This window comes from Platichthys flesus, chromosome 8 (assembly GCF_949316205.1).
Source record: "Platichthys flesus chromosome 8, fPlaFle2.1, whole genome shotgun sequence".
In the NCBI taxonomy this organism is placed as follows: Eukaryota; Metazoa; Chordata; class Actinopteri; order Pleuronectiformes; family Pleuronectidae; genus Platichthys; species Platichthys flesus.
The window spans coordinates 7,521,367-7,534,285 of NC_084952.1; the positions used below are offsets into that span (position 1 = coordinate 7,521,367).

At 39.7% G+C, this 12,919-nt stretch overlaps 1 protein-coding gene across 4 annotated transcripts in view; it reads left to right on the forward strand.

Moving 5' to 3' along the window:
- Positions 1–1,719: 1,719 nt before the first annotated feature.
- diaph2 (diaphanous-related formin 2) overlaps positions 1,720–12,919 on the forward strand; it is a 329,090-nt gene continuing 317,890 nt past the window's right edge. For all 4 annotated transcript variants that reach the window (XM_062393632.1, XM_062393635.1, XM_062393633.1 and 1 more), the window contains exon 1: positions 1,720–2,129. In XM_062393632.1, the coding sequence (XP_062249616.1) occupies positions 2,046–2,129 (84 nt within the window). In that variant the 5' untranslated portion in view covers positions 1,720–2,045. The remainder of the gene's footprint in view (positions 2,130–12,919) is intronic.

Here is a 12,919-nt window from a genome sequence, read left to right on the forward strand (position 1 = left end):
ACACTCCAAACAGTGTCCCCAAACTTTACCAATAACTATTATCATTGGTGCCATCTCCATGCAAAAGGAAGGAAACTCCTGGATTTTCAGGAGGGCTTAAATTCCATAAATATAGAAATAAAGAAAGTATTTTATTATTAGCGGTATAAGTTTTATTTGTCATATGCAAGTTAACACATAGGTCAACTGTGTGGAAGAAGAAACTGGTCAGCTCAGCAGTGCAATAGTTAAATAAGAATAAAATCAAGGCAGAGAGAGCTTCCTATAAAAAAAGTCAAATACATTACAATACAAAAGTAAAACAAAGTTTGTTGCAAATGAGAACAACTTAAAATGTTTTATATAATTGCCAGAATAATAGAACAAATCTGACTAAGTTAAGAGACCAGCTTGTGCTCCACTATTTTATATACATATAATTATATTGATAAATCACTTATTTGAGCCGTGTTTTTGTCTGTATTTGTTTATTCTATGAAATGTCAGAAAACAGTGATGATTACGTTTCTTCTTTGTTGTTTTGTTCAACAACCAGTTCAAATCAAAGAAAAGTTTAAATTTACCAGCATATAAAACAGAGGAAAGCTGGGAAGTTATGCCTGGGTGGTAAATATGAATAATTTAATTTCTCAGCTTTTGCTCCATTGTTTCATTCTCATCGTTCCATCCTGGTACCGCACTTTGTATATGTAAAGTTCCATATAGAGAATGTAACGCTCATTATTATTATTATTCCTATGGAGAACCATAACAATAGCATCAGCTGTTCCTACCACATACACACACAGCTTTGTCTGCCGCAGACTCACGCCCTGCCTCCTCTCATCCTTTCACAATTCACTCTCAGATCTCTCAGATTCTCGAGTCTGAGTCCCATCCTCCTGCTGTGAGATCACACTGACCCCCTACGTCACCACAGGCCCCGCCCCTCCAACGCCACGCCGACCTTACAGCTGACGGCTGATCTGACCAATGGCAGCTGGAGCCCCCGCTCGCTTGCTTAGTCCCGGACCAATCCGACGAGTCTGTGGGCGGATACACCGCAGGCCCTGACAGTCACGTTCGGTTGCACAGGTAAGCCCTGGATGGGGTGTTGTGAGTTTTTCTTATTATTGTTATTCATTGTTTACGCTGTAAATACCGCTGTTGTGTGGCGTGTGGTTGTTTACTCCCGTGTACACCGCGCTAGCCGGGTAGCAGGACATTTAAGCTAGCAGGGCTGAGAGTGTGCAGCACAACAAAGTGAGCAGGGAGAGAACAACGGTGATTTCTCTGTCTTACACACACGTGTATTACTCCTTATTAATGATGTGATGTGTGATTAATGGCGATGTGGTCAGAGCACGTCAAACTCTGTCATTCCGGGCTGACAGGAAATGCTTTGGCTCGGTTACTACTACGTTATAGCTCAGTTGAGAGTTTGCTCTTTGTACCTCTTCAGCCTGTTTGCAAACACAGAGCTGTCTTTGTCTATTAAATGTTAAACAGCCAACAACACGGGCTTCACCTCCGTGTGGATCTGACCCCAGTTACATCTGACAGGGTTTGTTTACATCTGTTTTGCCTCTTCACGATGCGTTGGGCTCGAACATGTCCGCTCCTCTGCACCCCCCCGAACACAGAGGGAAAGTGGGGGGGGGACACGTGTTAAAGACAACGTCAACAATCAGACAGATGTAGAGAAAAAGAAAGAGTTGTTAACGTGGTGTTTGAATGTGATTTCAGGAGAGCGGTGTGAACAGGAGAGCTGCCATCAGGACGGGACTCCTCCATATCCTACCACACCTCTGCTCCTCCTTCGAGCTGCCTCCCCCCAGCTGCTGGATCCGGAGCCGGAGCTACTCTGGACGGGATCACCGTGAATCTGTACCCTTTTCCTCTTTTTGTTTTTAAAAATCGGAATGGGTTTTGAGAAGACTTAACCTGGATGCTTTGCTGTGAACGTGCTCTTTAAAAAAAAACGCGCCGGTGGAGTTTGCCAACTTTTGTGGAGGTCGCTTCTTGTGAAGTCAAATCCGGGAGGGGGAACTGAACCCAGAGCCGACATGGATCAAGCCAGCGGTGGAGAGGACCCGAATAAACCCTCTAAAAAGAAATCCGGCGAGGATGAGGGCAAAAACAAAAAGCTGGTAGGTGTAAGGAGTGTGTGTGTGTGTGTGTGTGTGTGTGTGTGTGTGTGTGTGTGTGTGTGTGTGTGGAGGGGAACTACACATCCTGTGTAGTCCCACGAGCAGGGGTTGATGTCACTCTCAACTTTGGTCAGAGTGAGAAAGTTGCACTGCTCCACACTTTCACAGCCCGGCAGTTTGTGTAGTGTGTAAACTGGCCTTGTTTAGACCCATTGCGTTACTTTCCCTCTAGTTTTACTTGTGTTTATTTATTTGTATTTTTGCTCTTAGCAGGGAGTCCTGGTAAAGGTGGGCAGCAATGACGTAAAGGTTTCAAACACAGACACAAGCAGGGATACATTACACACACATGAATGAGGGGAAGCACATGTTAAAAGCAATGACATTGTCCTATGAAAACTGATTTTTAAACAAGCCAAGAGAAGACAGCTGTTCTCAGTTTATTAATCCGTATAAACCTCATGAGCAATTGGAAGTTTAAACATAAAGCGAGTCCGGGTCGTGATCAGCAGGTTCTGTATTTGCTGAGCAAGACGAGGCTAACGACGCGTTGTTATTACTATTTAATGCAGCCAGATACAGGGCAGCTAATAGCCGTTAAGAGTTGAGAAAAACAGATAGTGTTTCACTGAGTGCCTCACTTTTCAAAGCACTCAGTGCATCATGTGATTATCCCCGTCAATGCATTCCCTAAAAGTTCTCAGAAGAGTGTTCTTGTTGTGACAGTTGTGTTTCGATATCTATTGTGACTACATACACAAACACAAAGTCAGGTTACCGGGTGACTCACTCGCACACTCGCAGCCACTCGTGTGCCGTCAGTGGGGGTTTGTGTGCGGTTTAATAAAACGGTGTGAGTTTGGGTGTGTGTGTGATTGATAAAACTTTTTCCCTCAGTCAGCCTGAACAGTTTTATCAGCACAAGAAATGAACTTCTCAGGAGGACAGCGTCTCTTAGATAACAACTCAAAACCACTTAAACAATCCTATAAGTTGCTGCAGCTCGATTGGCTTGGTCTAGTTGAATAATACATGTAGAGTGAAGAGTGTGCTGGAGTCTGAGTCTGCATCATTGCTGCTCTGGTGTCATTAAGCCATTCGTTCACTGCATTCTTTGCCTTGGGAATGAGATCATAAGTTTTGGGAGGTGTGGTGCTGTGTAACATTTTTTATGATGAGTTTGACAGCTAATCATGTAGCGTGACTGATTTCCTTAACTACAGCTTTGTAAACTGTGTGTCAAGGGAATTCAAAACTATGATTAGGATCCTTCTGGCTTTCACTGTCTTGCACATACAACTTTAAACAAACTTAAACTCTACCACCGAATGTGTTGAGTGCAGCTTGGTGTCTGAATCTGTAGAAACAAGTAAGAAAGTGATTTATTTCTGTGATGAAAAAACTGAAAAAGTAAATTGTCCAGTGTTGATTGTGCTTTCTGTTTTTCCACGCTCATAAAAACCTTGGCTGAGGTTGAACTTTCTGGATGATGTCGCCTCTCACCAGCCAATAATTGAATGCTAGTAGTGTGGCTTTTTATTGTGCCTTTCACTTGCTTGTGATTGTTTACCTATTGTAGTGTTTGGCCAGAAGTGTAATCAGAGTCACTGCTATCAATCAAGGAAACGTGTGTGTGTGTAGGTTGGCTAGTGTTTCTAACGTCTGACTGAATGATGGCATAGAATTAGACTGACCATTAATAACTTAATTAACACCTCAGTAGTTTTCTTACAGCAGGTGGTGGTTCTTGTGGCTCTATTAGACTTGAGAAAAGTCTTAAACCTGTAACCTGTAATGGTTGTTTGCAGCAACTTTAAGGTGAGGGACATTGCTACCATAACAGCTGCCGGACAGGAAATGACATGCACTCTCTGAAGGGTGTTGTCTTGAGAAATCCCAATGACAGCCTGAGACTCTTGATCAGCCTGCTTCCCAAGTTTAGAGCTGTTTGCAAGGGTGGCTGGAGAATGCCAGCATTCACTCTAGCATCACTTCTTTTTGTCCAGTAGAGTGGACTCAGGGCTGAGCACGTCCCCTGCTTCTCATACCTCTCAACAATGCAGTCAGAAGCAAAGGAAGCCTGGACTCTGGCTGTTGCAGAGATCTCAACAAGACTCTTGAGTGTGAGGGAGGAAACCATTATTCATTCCTGGGTGGAGCCAGGATCTGTCCTCTCTTGTTTATCCCATAGATTTATCCCCACTTTTTCGCTGCCCCAATACATAGTGTAGCTCCATGTTTGTTTGCAGACATTTCAATAAGCTGACACATACTCACATGAAGGTATTTGCCAGGGTCCTTCGGATGATTACATCATAACATACTTGCAAAAATGTTCTCACTGATGGTTGGACTTTGGAAGATTTGCTTATAATTAACTATAAACAGTTGACCCTCTATGCAGGGCTATGGGCTACATTCCTGACATGCAGTGTAGATTGTGTAAATGTTGTCCAGGCAAAAGGTTGGGGGTAATATCTATTACAGGCGGAATAGAACCACATGTCGTCTCTGCTTTTTCACACTCAGAGCGGCTAATAACAACACAGTGCCATTTGCTCGGCTCCCAAGCAAAGTGGCAGTCACTGGTACAGTTTGGTCTCAGCTAAAGCAAACCAGTCTTTAGAGGAGAAACACTGAAAGCTGTGTGTTTGTTTAACAAGTCAATGGGCATGATTACATCACAGCAACACCATTTGGGCTTCGGGCCCAGGATGTAGATACTCAACGCAGCCAAGGACATAAGAATAACCCCACAGTGTTCCGTGAGAGAGCTTATGTAAAACTTCTCGGTTGTTTTGTGCTCGGTGCTCTGTGATAATGTTCTTTACTGGAACATCATGACATGCAATAAAACAGGCTGATGAAGTCCTTTTAAAGGAATTCTGTGGAGCTGGTTTGGCAGAAAGGGAGAAATATTACCCCTCTGCATACCAGAGTAAATGATGACATCATGTAGAGCAGCAAGCGGGTAAAGTCATCCCAGTGTATCCTTAAAATAACCATATGACTTCTCAACAGAGACTGTGGTTTCTTTGTTACGATTTTGGCCTATATATATATATATATATAAATTAACAGATGACTCCGAACAAGTCCTCAACTGACAATCCGAAGTTTTAAAACACGTATTTATTGTGTACCTATATATTCGAGCATTTGTTGATTGCATTAGTGTTGTGGACTTTTATTTTGAGGTTTGTGATTTCACAATAATAATTACAGTGATTTCATCATCTGCAGAAACCTCGCCTCAAGCCAAACAGCCATTATGTTTGGCAGATTTATTGTTAAATGTGAATACATTTGATAATGCAACACTCTTTGAATTTACCATCTCATAAGTATGTATACGCTCATAAGATTTAGTTTATTAATACACACGGTCTTGGGACATGCTGCATTTATTTGCTGATCACAAACCTTATCCACGGATCTGTATCATGTGAGGAGGAATGTTATTGTTAAACAGCTTTGCTTTGTTTTTAGAGTTGTGTTATAGTTTAGTGTCAGTGATGAATGAGTGAATCACAGAGCACAAATTTGTCAGTTATTTAAGTGAATGTTCTTGAAAGAGCTGAAGCACACAATCTATTCATTAAATGCTTTAGTTACATACATTTTTATTTAATTACTATAATGAATGAAGTTTAAACATGAAATTTGCAGCTACAATGCAAAGGTACCATTCCTCCCTGTGTGTTTGGTTGGTCACTTCATTGTGTAATGTGAACAGTCAAGTCAAGTGACTGATCCATGATGTTTACTTATGACAGGCAGTAGCCGTCTGCTCTGCTCTATTATGTTTACCTAAAGGACTAAAGGTGTTCCGTATCTCAAAGGTCATTTGTTCAAGTGAGAAGGAGACAGAGAACCAATGGCTAATTTACAACTGAGATCAGTGTCCTCTCTTCAACCCAGCATCGTTTCACTCTAATTGTACACATACACTGCAGACAGGTGGGTGAGGTGGTTGGTTTTAAAACACATTTTTCTGCTTGTCAAACGATAACAATACTGTTTAAGAAACAAGTTGTGGAGGAAGTGGGAAGTGAGTTTCAGGATACACATTAGCTCTCAGTTGAAAACTATTTTCACTTCTTTCTTTCTGTTTTGACTATTAGCTACAGAACTGGTGAGCCTGGCACTTCAGAAGAGTGCTTCTTTATTGTTTGTTAACCTATGAAAAATGAGGATCAGAGAGATGCATTATGGCTTTCGAAGATGATTATTGGTGTCCCTATTACCTCTTGTTATGATGAATGTTTCATATGATATTGATATGGAAGAGAGATATTTTCAGAATGATCAAAACGTATAAGTGGCTAAATGGCTTGTACTAAATTTTAAAAGTATAAAGGTGATCGTTTATGCTTATTTTAATATTTTTAAGTTAATCTTACATATATATATTATACATATAGCTATGCATATATAATACTTTTAAATATGTAGCTATAATGTGAAAATGTTAAATGGTCTGTATTTAAAAAGTGCTTTTCTGGTTCTTCTGGCCACTCAACAGGCCACTTGACAGCACAGTTTTTCATTCACCCTTTGATACATACACTCGTCCAGTGCATCAAATGAATAAGGTACTATAAGATAAGGTAAGATAAGATAACTTTATTCACCAGTATAAATAAATCAGTTGAAAGCTATTGTTTAGCTGCCCATTAGTATGGAAAAAAGGAATAAAACGTACAATACAACTATAGATACTATGAATATATGAATAAATAGAGTAGGATAAAATACTATATACACAGTACATAGCACAATGGCCACACACTGTGAGGTGTGGTGTCCCCACAGAATAATATGAAACATGATTATATGTCAAGAAGCATCTGTTTGTAATGACCTGTCTTTATGAACAGGATGAAGAGTAAAACGTTACAAACAGAGGAGACAGTGACAACAGCGCATCACAGACTGTGGTGACTTCATCATATTATTATGCTCCTCTGGCCACATAGTGACACGTTAGCGTTAGCATGGGTGTTAGCCGCTCAGTGACGTCAGAGCAGTGGGCAGTCTGACCCGGAAACCAAGGAGAGTATTTATAGCATTGATATGTCAGTGAAGTAGCTTACTGTTAGCATTAACTAATTCATTATTTAAACAAAATATAATTTCGAACATGTTAAAAAAATAAATAAATCTAATCATATACAGGCGATTATCCACCAGTTCAGAGTTTAAATAAGTGAAGGAATCAGATGAGAGTAACTTCTGGCAACCTTTAAGATTTGCAGACATGCAGTTATTTTACTTTGTCAGTTTAATCTGTTTAATATCGTGGATTTTTAAAGAATATCTCAAGGCCCCTTTATAAATCTTTACCGCAAACAGTGTCACTGCAGATCAGACATGAGATTGTTGAGTGACAGCTGGAAATTGCAGGTCCATTACACCCTGGGATCAGATTGACATAAACCAGACAAGTAATTAAGTACTTCACCAGAGCTAAAGACTGAGATCCTGATTCATTGTATATTTATCAGGAACAAGACATTTTTCTTTTTTCATTTTTTACGATACTAAATCCACATCACACACAGCGACAGTGCATCTCAGGCGAGAGCCCAGATGTTAAAACAGGAAACATTTGTGTCTGATTTAAGGCAACGACGTAGTTAACCTTCATGCGCTTACCAGTTTGAACAGTGTCACGTTGGGGATCATATTGAATGGTTTGCTTTGCTGCTGGTGTTGAAAGCTTTGGCATTTGAGGCGCTTGACACTTTGATACACAAGCTTTAGGGAAGCCTCCAGGATCGTTTGAGGTCCTGTTATCACCCAGTTAATACAAGTTGTCAACTTGTCACACACTTGAGGCTCTCCTGTAGTTCCTGTTGCCTGTTGAGTCGATCCATACAGGATGGGTGTCGCGTGGCTCGGCCATTACTTCTCGTGCTGCTTTGATTACCTTTTATTTCCCCCGCCTTTACATTGTGAGGGAATGTTACCGCATCGGGGAGATGTGTGGGGAACTGCAGGAAACAGACCACATGTGAGCGTTTTTAATGATGGCATTCAGGAAGTAGGAGCGAGAGGAAGTGGTGTAGAATGCTTTAGTCACACAGTGGAAGAAACCAACAGACTCACCGCTCAGTTTCCCTCTCACAGCCCCTCTGTACATTAGCTATAGAGAATGGAACATGGCCTCAGATGCATATTCAAAAGCCTCCTTGAGAGTTAACACAAGATGAATCGGTGCAGTTGAGTCTCGTTCTTAGTTTAGGTGGATGCCTGGTCGTTTGTGTTTCTGTTTTGACTGAGCTACTGAGTCACATGTAGGTCAGGCTGAAGGGGGAGTCCTGCTCTTTCACTCATATGACATTAAATGATTGTGATGGAGGATTTTTCTTTCTTGCTAAATTTGCTGAGAGATGTCTCTCATTGCCCCCGTTGTACACTTATCTAAATTTACATTTTTCAGTGTAAGCAAGTGAGAAATCATATTTCTGCTGAGTGGTGAGTCAGCTGTCTGACACATTTTCTTTTATGGGTGTGTCAGTTGTGAAGTAGTGTGTTATACTACATGTGTTTTGATCTAAGTTGTAGAGAAATTCTATTTAGCTATTTAAATTTGAGAGATGAACGATTAAATCAAATGATTGGTTGAATAAATCTCTACGTGTGATACGGGTCAGACTGAAAGAGTTTGATGCAGAATGAAACTCACTGGCCGATGCACTTGATGCACTGCCTGATGCATGTCAGTGAAAAGAGCAGGCATAATCACTACTGGAGCAGATACAAGGGCATTGTGATTGGATTATTTTAGAACGTTCTAGCTGTACACAGTATCATGAGCCAGCACCAAGCAAACAGCCGACAGATAACATAACAAGGTCACAAGGTCATATCATTCTGCACATTGTGGCAATTAAGGACAACATTGGCTAGGCAGATGTAATGACTTTAGGTCATTCTTTGCTCATAAAGAAGATTTTATAACTAGATCCACAACTCGGGAGCAAAAAGGCTAAATAATTCATCCTGATTATTATTATTATCGACTGAAATCAACATTTTTATCTGATATAATTTTTAGCCACATCGCCTGGTTCTAAATTGTATTACAAAGTTCCTGTAGATCTCTGCTTGAACACATTTATTTCAGTATGTTCGTCTGTAAAATGCATTTTCATGAACATTTTGAGAGACGCACTGACATTGGTGCCCTTTCCTGCAAATCTTCAACTTGTGTCTTGGCTTCATATCATGCCAACCCTCAAGAGGACAGTACTAGAAAGTTGCTTTCAACCGAGAGCGAGATAACCTGAGGGCAGTGCTGTGCTGCTCTGCAGTCACGTTGTCAGGCCGTCCAGTGCGGAGCCATTCAGATCTTAGCTTTGCTGGCGGTTGTGTGCTTTCCCCTTTCAATATAAGCTGTTTTTGGAAAGAGTAAACTGTACCAGCACTTTCCTGAAATAATAAGGCCAACAGTACTCATGCCCTTTAAAGGCACTTCAGCTCTTGCAGAAATCGAGTGCATTCTTTATTTGTTTTTCTCATTTGTTTTAATCGTTGGCTCTGTTTTTGAAACTTTTGGGGGAATTAAACAACTGAAAATATCACAGAGATTATGTGTAAGAAGTGAATCGTTACTGCATCTGTTAAGACTTAATTTATTTATGAAGAATAACAACCAAAAGTCTGTGTTTGAGTAAATTATTCCCAATCGAGTTTGCAAGTTAATTTGAGATTTTCGTGTGTACCTGGAGAAGAACCTGTGTCTTGTGGTGTTTCCTCGTGCGTGTGCTTGTTATATATGCAATACCTCCTCTCACCTTTACTCCCATTGTTGTAAAGTTACTCACACACAGGTATGTTATGATGTGGATATGTCTATTCTCACCTAAAAAAGTGCCCCAGGAGAGAATACAGATGAGACTCAAACGTGATTTTGTTTTTTCAGTGAGAGAAATGAATCTCACATGGTCAATTCTGATTTGGACCACTTCACATTACCCTTGTTAATTGTTCAGTTTATGAGTCGGTAAAGCTTTAGACCACAATAACTGTGCTACTTAATGTTGATCAATCAGATTTTTAATTAATCAGTTGCTCATTTTGTGATGGTCCAGTACACACCATCAGCTACATACCACCTCATATTTGACAGATGAATAACGTTGCTACCATGCAAATAGAAATAAATCTTCTTACATAAATTTACATGAGGAATGAATTGGCTTTGTAACTCAGTCAAACTCATGACAAATCCAGAAAAAATGACTGACAGAAAAAGATCTGATGTGGTATTTACTCTGCAAAGCTGTTCAGAAAACTTAGTGGAGCTGTTTGGTGCAGGCCACAGGGCTGGAGAGAAGGAAATATCTATAGAGACCAGCGTTTGCATTAAGATGAGACTCAGGGCTGGAGCACAAAAGAAACCAGATGTTTGCTGTCATTTAAATGTTCAGAAAGAATTATTTGCATATTGTAGACGAAAACACCAGGAGAGGGCAATTTCACTTCTACGTGCTAACTGAAGTAAGTTTGATAGTTATATTAAATAAATAATTGGTCCCCAGATATAGTTTGGAAAGTTGCATGAAAGGTGGAAATTGCTCTTAGCTTGCCTTATGGCCTCTGCTTGAAAAGGGCATCCTCACAGTGCAAAACACAAAGATTAATTGGATAGATTTTATCAAGAAAGATAAATGTTACTTTCATGCTTTCATAAATCTTTTGCAATAGTGAGACCTGTGTTGTGTGCTTACCGCTTTGACTTTACAAAAGCCAATGAGGAGACTCTCTAACAAGACTAATTTAGAAAAATTGATTTGTTTGGACTATGTCTAATTCAGTTACTCAGATGGTATTTGTAGCTGCCTGATTCCATTCCCCCAGAACTGAGCATGATATTGGCAATGCTGAATCTGATTTGATTACACTTAGACAAATTATCTAATTTTGAAGTTTATGGCTATGACTGGCAAACATGAGTCTCTAATGTAACCAGAGGAAAGTAGTGCTGCGGCCTCAGGGCCTGTCAATTACTGGTTTGTTTTGCATAGTAGAATCTTGGTGGTGCTCGGTTCGGTTTATTGATTTCCTTATTTAAATAGTGCGTACAGTATTTTTGGATAAAGCTTTAATAATTAAAGTCTTTGTTTTTAAATCTGTTTATCTGGCCTTTTTCTTAATAGGAGCTCTGGTGCACCCTGTTGGCAACAACCCAAATGTAGACACCCTTTATACTGACATTCAGAACAGGACAAAATATATTTTTCCCCCATCTTAAATATGTTTGTGGTCTGTGATGTGATAAAAGGCACAGACACATCAGCAGTCACTCTTACAGACGGTGCAAATTCACTATTATTGCTGTGTGTGAGATTAATTTGTTGTCATTTGTGTCCTTTGAGTTTATTTAAGCCATGCTCTGAGTTTTGTGACAGTTATTCCTTTGCGTTGTGCTTTATCCTCACTGCTGTCTGTTCTGCTGACAGATAAACATCTAGCCCGATTAAAACATGTTTTTGACAGTTTAAGCTGCATTGTGATTAGTGTATGTGTCACTGCAGCTTTTATTTTTTCCTACAATTACTGTGCTGAAGGTGGCATTCATGTAATTTAGAAGCACATTTTATTTTACTGCACAAAAATACAATTTATTTTATAACAGAACCATTTTCCTTTTCAGTGAATCTTGGCCCTTTTATTCATTAGTAGATTTGTAATCCTTGTTGAGTGTGAATTTAAATGCAGTAGTCAAGGTTTACTCGCTCATAGTTGTATAAGCAACAGACACTTTGCGAGAATACAGATTTCCCACTTTGAAAACCCAGCTCGAGTGTAGTAACTAGCCAATATGGTGTAAGATGAAATTCTTCCCAAATTTCAGAATTCTTTTATCTCAGTATTTGGTATTTGTTTGTCCTTCACGAAAGTATTTCTAACTCTCACTCGCCTGTAGCTGAACTGAGCAGCGGATTTAACTGGAGAGACAAGGTAGTTTGATGAAGTTGCCAAGTACAATCAGCGGTACATTGCATTTCAGTCTTCACTGCCAACAACGGCAGGCTCCCAGTAATCCTTTCTTATTATTAGAACTAATTAAAGTAAAACCTAATTTTGTTTCGACTCGTTTACAGAGGCATGTTGACTACTGATTTTATAGTGATGGTTTCAGTGAGTGAGTTAAAATGACATCATACAGATGGTCTAGTTAAATTAGTTGTGTATGAAAGGCATTTCTATTTAAAAACATGTGTGATGGTACCCAGTGTGATACCAAGTTGGTCTGTTGTCCATCTTCAGTGAGAATTTATTTCATATGCCACCTGGTGGCTTTTTGTAATAAAACACAGCGGTGGAAGGATACCTCTCCACACGAGTTAAAGTAGATGTACTGTGTGATATTAATTTTAAGTTATTGTGTAAAATATGCATACTGGTATGATTTTGTGTCCCCAAACTGACTCTCAAGTTTTGAAATATTGCTTTGTGTTTTCATTTTTAAAGATCTGCATGGAGTCATAATCATATTTGATTAAGGAGGGACCCAGAGCTAATTTGATTATTTAGAGGAATATGTGGCTGGTAATAAACATTTATTATGATGAAAAAGTTTACTTTAATAAGCGGGAGAAGCCCAGAGGACATGCAAGCTTAATTGTTAGATGTTAAATTGCATTGTTGCGATGTTGCCAAGATAATGGGCAAGGAAAGGCCCTCAAGTCAAGGCAATTAACCAAACAGTGGTTTGATTGTTGTTAAATTGATTAGAAAATGTTTAAGCACTCCATTCGAAAATTAGCTATTATTTC